At 34.9% G+C, this 17,357-nt stretch overlaps 1 protein-coding gene across 1 annotated transcript; it reads right to left on the bottom strand.

Moving 5' to 3' along the window:
• Nucleotides 1-3,676: 3,676 nt before the first annotated feature.
• Nucleotides 3,677-16,476, bottom strand: LOC123535433 (uncharacterized). Its single transcript, XM_045318091.2, has 7 exons — nt 16,158-16,476; nt 11,889-12,010; nt 9,944-10,084; nt 8,019-8,141; nt 7,296-7,418; nt 6,525-6,675; nt 3,677-5,778 (listed from the first exon to the last, which is right to left on the bottom strand). The coding sequence occupies exons 2-7, from the start codon at nt 11,961-11,963 to the stop codon at nt 5,582-5,584; spliced, it is 810 nt and encodes a 269-aa protein (XP_045174026.2). The 5' UTR covers nt 11,964-12,010; nt 16,158-16,476; the 3' UTR covers nt 3,677-5,581.
• Nucleotides 16,477-17,357: the final 881 nt, after the last annotated feature.

Below are 17,357 nucleotides of genomic sequence, written 5' to 3'. Positions count from 1 at the left end.
TATATTTGTTTGTCTTGTTTTATATATTTAATTTGCATTCATAATTTTTGTTGGTGTTAAAAAAAGACATTTTTGTTTGTTTGCGTGGAATGTGTAATTGTTTGTATTGTTTGCAATGTATTCTGTAAAGCATTTTTAACGTGTACATGTGCATAAAAAGAGTGCTATACAAATGTGGTGTAATAATAACATTACCGATACGCGCTAAAACAAAAACACAACGCTTAAATACGCGGATGGATGCAAATGTGACGAAAGGGGTTCATCAATGTATAAACTCTTCGGGTAAGCCAATCAAATTGCTTGAATGAATAGATATTTGAATTATCATCTTATCAATGATAATGGTGAAATATTTACTATTACCGGAACAGACAGAGTAAAGCAGAGGTCTGGGTATTTTAAGATCTGAAATCCATATATGCATGTGCATGTAGAAAGTTTCTTTTTTTTTACAATTTAAGATTCGCACTTATCTACAAAATAATTGAGGGTAAAATTATATCTCTGGTCAATAACTGTGTTATTCCATTCAAACAAAGTCATCATAAATATGACTGATTGAAATTTAGATGCCTTGAAACAAAAAACATTTTGGAAGTTTTCTTCTTGCCGCCTTTACATAGACGCCTTTGTATGTACTTGGTGGCCAGGCCCATTAATGTTCAACAAAATATTTGCCGTAGTACATGAGTTTTTCTCCTTCCGTAAAAAGGGTCGTCCTCGATTGCATGTATTCATGGCCCATCTATGTTCAAACAGCCGAAAACGTGAATTAAAGAGACTAGCTTTGAAGTTTTCTTCATTTGACAAATAAAGAAGGCCATTGAAGCTATCAATTTACTTAAGTATAACTTCGCTGTTTACTTGCACGCTTTTGGTTTTTTTTTATGTATGATTAATACATTATCTACCCGAAACAGCATTTAGATGCGTGATCAAAGTAAACTGGGTGAAAATGTAACGTCCTAATTTAGCGACTGTATCAACAGAAAGGAAAGAGGATGGACACAGAATACTATCATTTATGAGAACGTGCCATATAATCTCTAGCATTTTTTTTTTAAATATTTGAACAAATTGTATTACCTATCGAGAAAATGTTTACATTTTGTTTACTAGGAAAGGTAGATGTGTTCAGCCATACCAGTTATAAATAATAAATATGTTTTTATTTATCTGCACGACTGCCACGTTTTCCTGATTTCTTTTCTTATATAAACATGAGATAGGACAGCAGTGATGTTTTACAAAATGGTGTAATTCTTGTTCTATAAGCACCAGCACCATGGGAAACTCGGTCATTATGAAACAAGTAAAAGACAAAATAGTTTCACTCATAAGTACTTTTTCAGACATGTGTAAGTTTATTCAGTCAAATTATTTGTATCCGATTATGACTCGAGAGGTTTAAAGAAGTCCAACACGTGGCGGAATGATTAAATAGTGCAGAAAACGACGGGGAATGTAAATAAAGTCAATGTTTGTCAAGGTCGGGACTAGTTTATAAAAGGCATATATAGGACGACATTCTAGCTTTATGTTACATTTAAATAAGAAATGAAATTCTTTTATGTGTGTTATTTTAGACGTGAGCGGACCAGGTAGTACATTCGATAATTTGTGATATCTAAATTTCGTTTGATAACATTGCTAATTTATTTTATGGATATCACAAATTATCATTAGTTTTTATCTAAAAGTATTCAAAACTGCTTCAAAGATATCTATAATTCTTATTTATTTGAAATCTTAAAATCACTTTTTTTGTGATTGAACGAATACTTAAAATCTATTTTTTATTATTACATATAATGTTAATAGCACATGATTAGGATACCATTGAATCGAAATAAAGATATAAAAATCATTTTTAAAGATATCCAATGTTCTACAATATCTTTAAACCAGACTTTCAGACTTCTTAGCTTGGAAGGATAACGAATGAATAATTGATAAATACAGTTGATAAAGAAGTTTTGTTTTTAATATCCTACAAGAAATTTGTTATAAGTGTTGACGAAATTAGCGTCACATTCCACTTTTAAGGCTACAGTTAACCTTTCAATATGTACACTCTCTTTATATTACTGTATGAGTCTGTGGGAGTACAAAATGTTAATGTTTATGTGATACTGAATTTCAAATCGATTTAATTAGTTATTTGGGTCATCTATGTACAGCGGTCAATTCTCATATATAAACTATATTCGGTATTTCGACACAAATCTTTTATCACGCAAATACAGAACGGCTACAATTTAGCACTATAATTACAACAACAAATCCCATAAAAGCAACAGTACAAACATATAAAACATAGATCCGAAAACGTATGTTCACTGCAAAAACTTCATCTTAACAAAAGATTTAATTAAAAAATTCTAAATTACAAGCTGGTTGTACGACCTGTATGGGAACTGGTAGTCATCATTCATTTGGACAGGATGTGTGTTTTTGACCGGAGTCCTGACACTACCAGAGCCTGTCGTAGATTGTATTAGTTTCAAATCTAAGTACATAATAGTTTTGTTTGATTGTTTTGGGTTTAACGCCGTTTTTCAACAGTATTTCAGTTATGTAACGGTGGGCAGCTAACCTAACCAGTGTTCCTGGATTCTGTACCAGTACAAACCTATTCTCCGCAAGTAACTGCCAACTTCCCCACATCAATCAGAGGCGGAGGAGGAATGATTTCAGACACGATGTCTTTTATCAAATCTTTATGGATAACATATGCCTCGCCCGTGGATCGAACTCGAACTGCGATCCGTAGATCTGCACTCTCCCTATTGAGTTAAGTGGAAGTACATAATAGTAATCTTATGCTTAAAGCATACCCTGTTACAGCCTATAAAATGCTTCCAGACAATTGCATTTTAGGGTTTTTATATCCCCAGAAAACGAAGCATGGGGAAATTTTACGGGTGATTTGTTATACGGTCAATCTATAGCTTAAGGTTTGTTGTATAGGTCATATAACGACTTTCCAGCTTTGATGGTGGCGGAATACCCCAGGTGCCCCTTCGTGCATTATTTCATCACGGGCGGCTGTCTGATTAGATCCACCGACCTTCCGTAAGCCAGCTTGATGGCTTCCTCACATGAAGAATTCAACACCCTAGTGGGGCTTGAACCCACATCGGTGAGCGGCAAGTGATTCGAAATGTTGCAAAATGTGTGAGACGTGAACTACTTATATGATTCTACAGGGATTCCATTGAAACTTCAAACATATGATCACATGATACAGTGTAAATGTGGTGACATCTTTTCGTCTGGGATGGGGGAGGGGTTGGGGAGAGGGTATCTATGTTCCACCCACCCCCTCCAAACATACATATTCCATTGAACTTCATAGATATGATGACCATGTACATGACGTAATCTTTATTAGTTTTCAGGGATATGCAAAAGTGTTGTGTGTGTGTGGCGTTGGGGGAGGGGGAGGGGGAGGGGTGCAGAGAGAGGGCACCTGTCAGCCCCCAAGTCCGTGGTGTAAGCTACCTGTACATTTTGAATTTAGTGGCTCGAATTACTTTAATAATTTGACATGGTTCCTGATGAAACTTCATGTCATGTGTATAGAAAGAGTATCGGAACCCAATCCCAGAACCGCACGTCTGAAAATCCCATCAAAAGGATTGGTTTGAGATGTGTACTACAAAAGCCATGACTATTTATCTGTGTTTAATTAAAACTTGGAATTTAAAACACTGACATTAAAGTCAAAACAATATAAGAATAAAAGTTTTATGCTGTCATATAATTAAAATGCACACGAATTGAATACTTGTATAACTTTTAAACTAGTTTACGGTAGCTTTTGGTGTAGAACGTCAACAAACATTTTGTTGTTACCTTATTTGAGACACAACGTCCGGTAGAACAACATGTTTTTGAGAACAAGATCACGTGACAGGATTTCGGTAAATGCACATACATCCTCTATAATGAGTGCGTTTACATCTGAATATTACTTTTAAATCATAGAATAATGTGTCATAATGCATTATAACTTCCCTACCACAAAACAAGTTATAAAGTACACGAATTATATATACTTCCGAGAAATGCATGCCTAAGTTATTAGTGAAACATGTACTTGACTGGAAATATTTCAGTTTAGTAACATTATGATTTAAAGAAGAGGAACGAATCATTAAGTCTTTCTAGAAGATCAGAAAAAAATATTTCGTCTAATAATACGACTTGTTATTTGTGATTTTTACTAATGAGTTCATTTTATATATATATTTACACCAGCACGTTCGTACCTTTCATTACAATTACCATTTCCTGCATAAGGGAGCCACCTGGCGGAGATCAATTATTTACCCTGTCCTGTAATTTTGGAAAATGGTGGGATTTAGGAAGAGGGCTTATGTACAATAGCTGGTTTAAACTTCTAAGTCGTGTTTTTGAAAATGACCGTTCCAAGGAGATATGCCCCACTGTGTTTCTTTATTTGTTCGTTTTGTCCATGCTGTCTATCTGGTTTGCCTTGTCCATTTATTTATGTGTATATTTCAATCATATATTCCTCCATATATATATATATACACACTGTTGTAGGATTCTTTTTGAAGAAGTTGCGTTCTGGAATTGTGCCTATCGCTATCTAATCTTTGCCTAACAAAGCTCTGTTCGTTTCGTACGCTATTCGTAGCCGACTAAGGGTCTTTTACAGGTACGTTGTTTTTCTGTTTTGTTTCATTTACACTTTTTTTTTATTATACATTGTCAATCAAACAGGAACATAACCCCTCAAAGCGAAACTATATTGCAGTATATATTCAGATGTTTACACGAGTAGTACTTACACAAATTACTCGAACAATTCCCCATAAAAGCAGCTCAGTGGGCTTTAAGACCTACACTTCTTGGATCGTATGACACAGTCAATAAGGAAAACGCAGCATCTAACATATCAAACATGCGGTGTGTCTAAAAACCTCTTTTGATAACTTTCATTTGATTTCATAATTTTACTGAACACTGAAAATCTGCATGACTCGGTTATAACATATACCTTCTCGCAGAGGTTTCTTTTACATTCAATTTAAAACCAAATCGGAGTAATTATGATGAAATTTTGTAATGTGTCTACGCAGCTTATTAGAAATGTATTTATTACGTTCACAGACGTGTTCAGCAAGACTACCTAAGTAATTGAGAATTGAATTTCCTAGCAGATGTCGCAAGGTGTACATCGCCATGTAAATATGCGAAGAGTAGTTAAATGTACCATGAAATATCATTATTATGCTTAATTGTTGTACAACATAGTACAACCCGGACAACATTATGTCGTGAACTAAAAGTAAAATGAAATATAAACTTAAATGTTGAGTCTAGTTAACACGATAAAATAATATAAAACAATTACAATTTATGCCACTCAGTAGACTTAGACAAAAATGCTAGTGTTTCTTAATATTTTGAAACACTGTTGTTCTAGCAATAGGGTCCTGACAATGCCTTCCTTTAATGTTTTTTCCAGGAAGCGGAATCTCGAGGAGAGCGGTTCAAATACGCATGAAGCTTTCATCACAATCGAACTAAAATAAATTAGTATAAACTAACAACAATAAGTGTGACTGTTTCTATGGTTACAACTCTCCTGACAATACCAATGTATGTCTCTCGTGCTCACGTGATCCTTTATCCCGCAGTGGTATTCATGGACACATGACGTAACGCACGGGTAAATGGTATTCTCAAAACACATCCATGTATGATCTGGTGACGTGCACAATTTGTTTCGCGTACCAGACACTGTATATTAAGACAGAAAGACAGAAAAAGTATCAGAAATAGTCCCTTAAACAAAATTTTGTATTGTTATCAATCAAAACAAGTTGGTAAAAAAAGAAAGATGTATCCTTTCAATAAATTGCAATTACTTCCCTTCCTATATATATTATGAAATACTATGGACCTTGTCAATATGATCTGACTGACTATAAGACACAACTATTGACGTCTTAAGTCATTTAGTAGAAATTTCAGTAAAAGGCATTGATTTATCCAGTGCCATGTAAGCGATGCTGTTGAACAACCATGTAAAGTGTGAAGAAAATCCACAAAGTAATTTCTAAGTTATGAAAAACACAAAAAGAGTTATAAAAAATCAAAGTAAAAATGGGACATTATTTACATCATAAATGATATGGGTGAAGATGAGGGACAACTGTCGAAGTTAGATGCAAGTTCACCACAATATTGTCATATTATTACATTGTAATATAAATTCTGAGTTAAGCGGGGGTATATTTGTTCTCGCCTTTGTCATATATGATCTGGTTCATGATAACAGGTTTGAAGAAAGTACATTCAGTAATTACAAAGTTAGTGCGTACTACGACAAAAGTTAAAACGAAAGTAGCTCAAGTCAAATTAGCTTAATCAAAAATTGTTCCTCTCACTTTAGAAGAAGCTAAGTATCTGGCATGTACACTATTGATATAAGTAAAGTACTAAACTCGTTTTATTTCATTTATATTTCAGACAACGTGACATACCCTTTTCAGAGATGTAAATATTCGACTTATCGCATAATGTGTGGACATTGTCTGGACTATTTTGCCAAATTTCTTTCGCAAGTGGTTTAGATGTGAACTCCCACACCTCCGTTTCTGAAGCAATTTGTGTAGAAAGTTTTCGTAACTTTATCTGAAAGAAGAGAAACTGCGGTTTTGCTAGTTTCTTAGAGAACGTGCATGAATATAACGGCAAATATTTATTTTCCTTTGACTATTACTGTTACATGAAACGTAAAAGAATACAAACAGAAATTTAAACACTTAACCTTTAGGCTGCTGGCGGCAATTGATTCAGCCTTTGCGACCAGTGCAGACCAATATCAGTCTGCACTTCCGTGCAGTCTGATCATGGTCTGCACTGTTCGCTATTCAGTCAGTACATTTTAAGTGAACACCCCTTTGAATAATAAATGACACTGCTCAAATTAAATGATGGACCAGTCCATTTAAGAAGTTTAGCAGGGTAAACAAAACGCAATGAACAGATTCATTATCGAAGTTGAAGAAAATTGAAAAGTGTACGTTACTAACACTATTAAGAGCATATCAGAATAAAAATATGCTGTGACGAGAATGAGAGGAGGTGGGTGGGGTGGATGGGAATGGAAAGGAGGGCGACGGAGGGAGAATGAAGCGAACTAGCAAAATGCTTTCTTCTGGACAAAAAGAAGGATAAAAATAAAACATTTTTCCGAAGACTTATGAGACACTGTATCGTCGCATGACCTACATACCAACATACTTTCTTACCTCTCCTGCCTTTCTGTATCGTTCCAAATGTTTGCCAGGTACTTGGGTGATGTTCATTTTTCTTGAAAAGCATGCTGATTTAGTGCTTGTACGTGAGTCAATATATCTTTCAAATACCATCTCCTAAATGTATTTTTAGATTTTTTACTTTATGTTACATATTTTCGGGTATGGGCAATGACAGCAGCTGCAATCTATATACTAATATTATATACCCTTCACAAATGCGCTCATTTGATTGGTCGAAAGGGGTTGACGCGCGGGTCCACAAAAAGCGATATTGGCCGCCAAAGTGATATTGACTCTTGTGATATCACTTTTTCTTACATGTATGAAATATGGGCCAGTCAAAAGACTGCATTTGAGAAGGGCATATAATATAACAATTATAGACTTATGTTTCGGTCAGTATTTGTTTTTACAGGATCGTAAAAACACATATTGACCGAAACATAAGTTAATAACTGTATAGTATAATGTTTTATGCACCTGAGTGGAAACATATAGTAACTGCACTGTTCTTTAGTCTGAAACAGTGTTTTCAAATTTAAGTGAAAACCATTATAAAAAATGAATTTATATGGCAGACTTTAGATTATTTGACTTACAAATGATATGATACATACATGATAACCGTAATCTAAGCTAACCTTGAAAACATCTTAATTTTCATGACGTTATTGATGACATTTATATCTACATTAGCATGCGGTGGTAACTTACATTTTTATAGTCGTATACAACTGCCACACTATTGAAAACATTGATCAGCACATCTGTCTCTGTCACAACCATTCTTTCCTCTACGAATATACTGTTGTTGGAGGAAAACACTAGCCAGGAATCCTTGAACGACAAACTTGTAGAGTAAACATAATGTAGATCTACATTGCCACAATTTTGTTGTTACTAATAAATGAGCCGTGCCATGAGAAAACCAACATAGTGGGTATGCGACCAGCATGGATCCAGACCAGCCTGCGCATCCGCGCAGTCTGGTCAGGATCCATGCTGTTCGCTAACAGTTTCACCAATTCCAATAGGCTTTAAAAGCGAACAGCATGGAGCCTGACCAGACTGCGCGGATGCGCAGGCTGGTCTGGATCCATGTTGGTCGCAAACCCACTATGTTGGTTTTCCCATGGCACGGCTCAAATATACTTAGATTGATTCATTGAATTCCATACCAGTATTTTAAAAAGTAGACTTAACATATTTACAAAAGTAATCGTCTAGTCAGTAAAATATTTGCAAAAGTACTCGTTTAGTCTGTAAAATATCAAAGAAATTAGTACTTGTGCAAATTACTCGTGTAGTCTGTAAAACGTTTACAAAAGTACTAAGTAAACGTAGTCTGTAAAATATATACAAAAGTACTAACGTAGTCTGTAAAATGTTTACTAGGTACTCCTATAGTCTGTAAAATGCTCACAAAAAAGTCTGTACAATATTTACAAAAGTACTTATGCAGCCGTATAATATTTACAAACGTATTCACCAAATATGTAAAATGTTTACTTAAGTTTTCGTGTAGTCTGTAAAATGTTTACAAAAAGTACTCGTGAAGTCTGTAAAATGATTACAACATACTCGAGTAATTTGTAAAAACATTACAACGTATTTGCGTAGTTTGTAAGATATTTAGAAAAGCATTTGATAGCGCTAGACATAATTTAACAGTACTGTATCCCATACTCATATCAAAGCCTTGAAATGTCTGATGGTTGTGGGTTTTTGGTAGATTTATCTTCTCTTTAAATGCCAGTCTATGAATATACATGAATGAGAAACAAATACAAATTTAATGTGCCTCATATCTAAGATGAACTCTGCCTGACCTAGTTCGTGATTTAACCATGGGCTGGAATACCATATCATATCATTGATAGGTCTTATATAATCTAAATGGTCAGTGTGAGTGGATACAGGTTGAATAAGAACTGCTTGTTCATTGATAATTCATTCGCATTGTTCATGAATGGGACTATTTTTTGTAGCACAGGAACATCCTTTGGATGTGATTCGGAATAAAATAAAAATGCTATGATTGTCAGAAATATACTTTAACTTTGGTAGCGTGATAAACCTGCAACCAAAAATGGCAATCTGAAATCATACTTTAACTGATATCTTATAGACGTTGCTATTTAAGGTTTGTTGTTCGATGTAAATCTTCAGATATACCGCTTTAAAATGCTTTCACTTTATATATAAACCATTTGTAGTTTGATACTTTCCAATACACATCACAAAATATATCGTCTGCTTCATCGTCTCTATATCGAGTTGAAAGGCTAACACTCTAAGTCTATTAACCCTTAGCATGACACGATTCATTCTACCTTTGTGACCAGGGTAGATCATGATCAGCCTACACATCCGTGCAGTCTGATCAAGATCTGCACTGTTCGCCATTCAGTCAGTATCTTTTTGGTATGCACCCGTTTTAACACTTGATGGTATTATCCAAATTGAAAGATGGACATGTTTATTATAGAAATTGTTCAGGGTAAGGGTTAAATATTTATCTATTTCGTTGGAGATACCTTTCGTATAAAAAGTACATGGAACAAATGATACAATCTCGTAAATGTTGAAGTAACCAATTAATTTTCTTATTTTTGTTGATTGTCAAAGTAATAACAAACCTTTTCAGCACCATCTTTGGACGGTTTTGCACCAAGGTACACAGCAAGAATGACTACCGCCGCTATAACGAGCACAGTTATAACGCATATTGCTAAACCAAGTATTCGTTTGTTCAGTCTATGCTTGTGATGTAGTTTCAACTGTAATGTAAACAGCAACAGCAAGGTAGTAAATATAAGTGATAATAAGAGGACAATTTGTATTTGTTATACTAATTAAACACGAAACGGCCGTAACTCTTTTATGTCGAATAAATCAAGTTCTCCGTAGTTTGCAACATCTGTTACTATAACAAGATACAGCTCGTGTATACGTTGCGTCATTGCTTAAAATTTTTGTCAAAATGTATGAGAGATATCATACTGTTAAAAGGAAACGAAATAACAATAATATTTTAATTATGGTAAATGTTATAGCATCAGCCCGAAACTTTATGAAGTGCCCTCGTATAATCCTTAACAGTACAAATGTCCAAGAACATTTCCATTTCGTCATATACGAATTCTTTTCACCATATAATCAAAATTATAATTGAATCACTGCAAGTGCAGGACTCAATTAAAAGGAACATATCTATCGGTAAACTATAGAACAACACGACAGCTACCGAGTTACAGTATACCTCAAATACCTTATTTTATCCATAGGCTGTTAATTTACACCCTGAATGGAAGATATAACACAATTTTAATATATAATGTGCAACCTACTTTTTTGACCAATCAGAGCGAGTTATTTTTTAAAAAATGTGGCTTCTTATTCCTGAAGACCAATGTGACTGAAGCAATAATTTTCGAAGAACAACTTTACACACTGAAGAGCGTCGACACGACTGACTCTGCAATTCTGATTGGTCAAACGTAGATTTCACACTATGTCAGATAGAGTCCATGAAGAGAATTCTTCGAGAAAAAGAAACCTCGGTCGGTCACTCCGCTACGCTCCGTTTCCCTCCCTATCGGTTTCTTTTTCATGAAGATTTCGCTTCATAACTCTATCTATAACGTGTATACACTGGTATTCTAACACGGCGCGATTCCAAAGAAAACTGTAAGTGTGACGTCAGATAAAACTATTGTTTGTACGTCACAGAAAACACGTCAGAGCGCCAAACGTCATAGTTGCGCGCTGAAAATGGATGGGACACAAAACAGGCAAGATTTTTGTAGATGTCATCAAAGAATGATCCATGATATCGTATTAGAATCGAAAAGGTATATTACAAATAGTGACTTTATATTATAAAACAAGTCACAGGTTATTAATGAAAATAATTTTAAAAATTCAAAATTTTGCAGAGGTTTTGTAATTAAGCCAAGTGTTGTCTTGACTTGTGTAAGACATTACATTGTTAACACGCAATATTGTCCCCGAGCAAGTTCGCACTTGAGGGTTTACGCGTAGGTTATTAAAACGTGTTTATGGCTCCGACCACTGGTAAATACGACGTTCTATAACTAAACACGACACTAAGTTTAATATGTGTAAAATGTAACAGTCATGAATGTATAATCGTAGAATTATATTAAGGTTGCTCCTGTATGTTTATACATGTATATAAAACGTTGCCGATTGTGTTAGAATCCGAAATACATAGTTACGCAACAAGAAATCATCTTATGGTCCATTTATCATATGATTGGGCATCTAAGTACTAGTAATGTATCATAAGTGTCTCAAAACATCTAAAAATGAAAATGTGTAAGTGGTATAAACAAATTAGAATAGATTTTTTAACATCTGTCAGTTCATATTTTGCGGGTAAACGGTCAACCATGCAGTTGACCCATACATATCAAATCATTATCTATCTGTAATTTTATATTAGTTGTATAACACAATATTAAATTAAACACAAATAATACTCTGCGGACCTGAAAAAGGAGATAGTGTCTTTTTTTATCACGACTATAGTGTTAACACTCAAGATCAAAAGAAGTATACATGTGTTTCAGGAGTAGCCAACAGCGCTTCTTTCTTTGATTCCATCTCAACCAGTTCTGGCTTTCGCGTTTGCATATTGTACCACTGTCATTGACATGTACCAATATTCATTCCGGCTTTACCTACAAAAGAAAGTTACAAGCTTTAACAAGTTCAGGAAACTTAACAGAAACTCATAATAACCTTAGATTATTTCTGATAACTTCGTGCAACTGCAAATGTGTCATGATGAAAACTTTCAATGTCACAAGTGTTCTCATTTAATTATTGCTGATAAAAGTCTTAGCAAAAGGTGTGAATCTGCAAGTTTTTGAGGAGAAAACTGATAGTTACAGACTCAAATTTCTTCTCCCTATTCTTCTATAAATGATAATGATAACTGTATACTTTATAGGTGAAAACATATGCCTGGTTACCTAACGGGTAGATAAGGGGAGAAACTCTCATTTTGTCATATCAGCGGAAATTACAGGGTGCTGTTCCTTGTTGAAATTACACAGCTTTAGTTGGGTTTAACGTCGCACCGACTCAATTATTGGTCATATGGCGACTTCTTTCCAGCTTTGATGGTGGTGAAAAAAAACCCATGGGCTCCTCCGTGCATTATTTCATCACGAGCTGGCACTTGGGTGGAACCACCGACCTTCCGTAGCCTGTTGGATGGCTTGCTTACATTAGTCTGGTTGATAAATCTGATATTTGTTTCAGACCCGGCATTGGATTGTATAGTAAATGTTTTATGGTATTCTGTTAGGGAATATGTTGTAATTGAAGAATCTGAATGATGCCCAGCTGGCATCATTGAGCATTTTGAGAAATTCAAGATGGCGTCCAAGATGGCCGCCAAAATCAGAAAAAATATATCAGTGGTGCAAAAAATAAGTTACAAATTGCTACTTGCGGATTGATTGTACTTTAAATGTTTCAAACATATTTATATATCTTTATTCATTTATTTAGACAATCTAAGATGACATCCAGGACTGCTTGAATTCAAAATGGCGGCTAAAATGGCCGCCACAATTGCCTTATTGGCGTATTGTATAAACAACTATGGTAATCAAATTTGTTGATATTAGTGTTGCAGTATGTAATAACTATTCAAATCAAACTACAATTTTAACAACTTATCTATTTAGGTGATCCAAAATGGCTTCCAAAATGGCCGTAAAACTTGAAAAAAGTTGGAAACATGCTGAATATTGGTCGTATTTCATTGGTCTGTTAGTATATATAAAGTAAATCATCAAGACCATTCTAAATATTCAAAATATATTTTTTCATTTATATTTGTCTATTTTACAAAATACAGTTTACAAATTGTTTAATGGTTGCTATTTTTAAGTAACATTAAAAGTAAAATCAAACAGCATGTTTGTATTCATATATGTTGAAATGCGTATTGCAATGAAACACCAGAATAATTATGTGAATTTCTTCACCTAACTACCTAACTGACGTTCTTTGTTCATTGTTGCATTGATCAGCATTGGCCAGTTGACATGTACAAAACATCGTACATGGAAGTCATGCTTGATTACATCTGCATCATTATGTTGAACATTGGTTGTCACTCTCGCAACCGCATTTTATCTTCAGTACTTCTTGTGGTTCCAAAGCTACACTGGGTGCTACTTCTTGTGGTGCCGAAGCTACACTGGGTGCTACTGATATAGCACACATTGTCTTTATTACCTCGTTCCTACGCCAACCATATTCATACGGGTCCATATTCGGCGGGTCTGCATCAAGGGCATGCTTCCATGTACAGGCCTGTAAATATGCACGTTTTATGTTTCCAACAATGCTTCTTTTATAGGTGCCAATGAAGCCTGTACTGGCATGGATTTGCCATGGACTTGCCATCTTTGGCTGCCCATGTTAAATAATAGTTATTTGATTTTTCTGCATCTTGTTTTACCAATTAAAAATAAAGAAACGTGTATTTTGTATCTTAAACATGTATGCGCGTCAGTTTCAACAATTTTTCAGTCATATAAACGACAGCGTCCACATGTAGCAGTGAGCACAATGCCCAATTTTATAGTGCTGCTCACTGGAATATCACGTCAAAGACATATGATATAATACTCCATCCAGTCACATTATACTGACACCCATGACTTCGGACTTAATAGTGCTAGAAATATTCTCGAAATGCTGAGCGCCAAGCGTGGAAGTTAATACTATCGTTTCTCATGTCTTTGGTATTACGCGACTAGACAGCAGACCCATTTCCTCATGCACTCGAAGCGGTCGCTCTACCACTATGCTACCGTGGCAGTTGTATCAGTATACTAGTATATCTTTATCTTTGCTGAAGTATATTTTACAAAGAATTCCTGATTTTTCGTCATTCATTTGCGTTCAAGTGTACTTTCATACCAGTGAAATGTAAAAAAATGCCATCTTCACTATTCGAAACAGCGAAAATATCCATTTCACCGATATATCTTAGTATTTCGTTGAAAAGCATTTATCGATCAGTGAAAAGTGATTTCAAATTCAGGCTGCGGCATGGGAAAAACAGCAAGATGAAAGTATAGGAATTACTTTGGGACGGGCCAGTAACCTATATATAGGGAATAAAGGGTTTCAATTCGACACAGAAGTATTTTGGAATTGCACAAGATTTACTTGCGGCTGATGCTGTCTCTGGGTGTGATAATGTGGCAAGCTATTATGGCATTGGCAAAGCAAAAGCGTTCAAGATTTTGCAAGCTGGTTACCTTTTAAAATCCTTGGGTGATATAAAGCAGACATGAATGACATTATAACTGAATCAACAAGGTTTGTATCAGCCTGTTATGGCTAAAATATCTGTAACGAGACAAAGGCTATTGGCAGCCAAAGTTGGCAAGTCCAGCAAAACCATGCCAGTACTGGCTTCATTTGCACCTACAAACAAGTGTTTGTTGAAAACATAAAACGTGCATATTTACAGGCCTGCACATGAAAGTATGCCCATGAAGCAGACCCGCCAAATATGGACCCGTATGAATATGGTTGGCGTAGGAACGAGGTAATAAAGACACTGTGTCCTATATCAGTAGCACCCAGTGTAGCTTCGGCACCACAAGCAGTACTGAAGATAAAATGCTGTAATCAAGCACGACTTCCATGTACGATGTTTTGTACATGTCCACTGGCCAATACAATGAACAAACAAAGAACGTGCGTTAGGTAGTTAGGTGAAAAGATCTTCACATAATTATTCTAGCGTTTCATTGCAATGTGCATTTCAACATTTATGAATACAAACATGCTGTTTGATTTTACTTTTAAAGTTACTTAATAATAGCAGCCATTTGTACAACATGTACTTTGTAAAACAGACAAATATAAATGAAAATATGTATTTAAAATATTTAGAATGTTCTTGATGATTTACTTTATATATACTAAAAGACCAAAGAAATAAGACCAATATTCAGCATTGTTTCCAACTTCTTTTAAGTTTTACGGCCATCTTGGAAGCCATTTTGGATCAAGTTATTAAAATTGTAGTTTGATTTGAATAGTTATAACATATTACAACACTAATATCAGCAAATTTGATTACCATAGTTGATTATATTTGTTTATACAATACGCCAAAAAGGCAATTGTGGCGGCCATTTTAACCGCCATTTTGAATTCCAGCAGCCCTGGATGCCATCTTAGATTGACTAATTTAATAAATAGAGCTATATAAATATGTTTGAAAACATTTAAAAGTACAATCAATCCGCAAGTAGCAATTTGTAACTTATTTCTTGCACCCCTGATATATTTTTTTCTGATTTTGGCGGCCATCTTGGACGCCATCTTGAATTTCTCAAAATGCTCAATGATGCCAGCCGGGCATCATTCAGATTCTTCAATAACAACACATTCCTTAACAGAATACCATAAAACATTTACTATACAATCCAATGCCGGGTCATTTATAGGATTGACAGGGCTACATGGAGAATTCAACGCCCCGAGTGAGTCTCGAACCTACATCGGTGAGGGGCAAGTGATTAAAAGTCAGTGACCTTAACCACTCAGCCATGGAGGCCTTTATAGCTGCCTTTGCAAGATTAATATATATGAGTACTTTTTCTTGTTTATGAATAGGTAAAATGATCACCCCTTCTCGGTTGGAATCCGCGATCTTAATGTTCGATGACCGATACCTTACCCGCTACGCAAAGTCTATGATTTGACCTTATTTACAACACGACAATTATTCCTTATCTTACACTTACATGTATAAAAGCTAAGAATTATACAAATGATATTCACCTTTGTTGTGTTAAGATATCCTCACCGATGTTACGTTAGCACAGTGATACTTTTGATGCAGTGGATCTGGAGCTGAATATGACTGAATTATAAAATCACAATTATATTAACATTTATTTTACTGTCCGAGTACGTAAAGAAATTTGACCAGGTAATCAGGTAATCGTATTGTTAAAAATATACACTGTACATGAAGCGTTTTTGTAAATGCACGCCAAATAGCTTAACCAATTTATCATGCACTTTAAACACATTGAATGTAAATAGATATTACACAAAGTGGTTCAAAGTTTTAGATAATTTTCTATTATAGATAATCGTTAACAAAATCGTTACACATACTTCTGTTTATGTATTACTAGTTTTTATTTTTAGTTTAATTGTTTACGCAATATGAGGTAAAAAATCATAAGCAGTTGTTAACCTAAATATATCGTTAAAGGCACCTGCCTCGAATAAACATTAAAATCCCAATCAATATAAAAACAGATAGCAATTGATACTTAATACCCAGTATTGTTAAAAAGCAGATATTTTAATGTATATCATATAAAAACAGCTTAATTTCTTCTTTTTGCACCAACTTTCAATAGCGTGACTAGCGCCTTTTGAGAATTTTCTACATATTTTATAGACAAAAAATTCCTAAAATGCACAAAATCACTTTTTCTTTGTATTTCAAAAGCTTGCTGTTGAAAATATTTTCTAAATTTCGAAATATTTGACATAAATCCGGTGGCATGCAAATGAAAACATTCGTAGACCAGTGGTTTGTTATTTTATCGAAAGCATGAAAAGTGCATCATTCTCGAATCGTTAACGAGACAAAATGACTTCTTCGCTATCCCAGGTGCACGATATATTCCTGTAATCATAGGTCAAATACTGTTTTAAGTACTATGCATATTTTGTCTAAATGAAGGGTCATTACTCTGGTGTAGCTGTATGAAACCTCAATTTAACACCAAGTGCATAAATTAACATATGTGAGGTTTGACGATTTTGGATTAAATATGTTTTGAGATATGCACGACACAAATTCGGACGGACAGACGGGCGGACAAGGGCAAGTCTAAGTGGCCCCCGTCCCACCAAAACAAATGAAACAAAAAAGGTGGTGGGGCACAAAAGAAGGTGCTTTCGCCACACACGATGACAGTGCAAGAGAAAAAATCAGGCACGGTGGAGTCATAAGTCCAG

Source organism: Mercenaria mercenaria, chromosome 12 (assembly GCF_021730395.1).
Source record: "Mercenaria mercenaria strain notata chromosome 12, MADL_Memer_1, whole genome shotgun sequence".
NCBI classification, from domain to species: Eukaryota; Metazoa; Mollusca; class Bivalvia; order Venerida; family Veneridae; genus Mercenaria; species Mercenaria mercenaria.
Note: the sequence above shows the minus strand (reverse complement) of the source record. Positions and strands in the feature narration are given on the sequence as shown.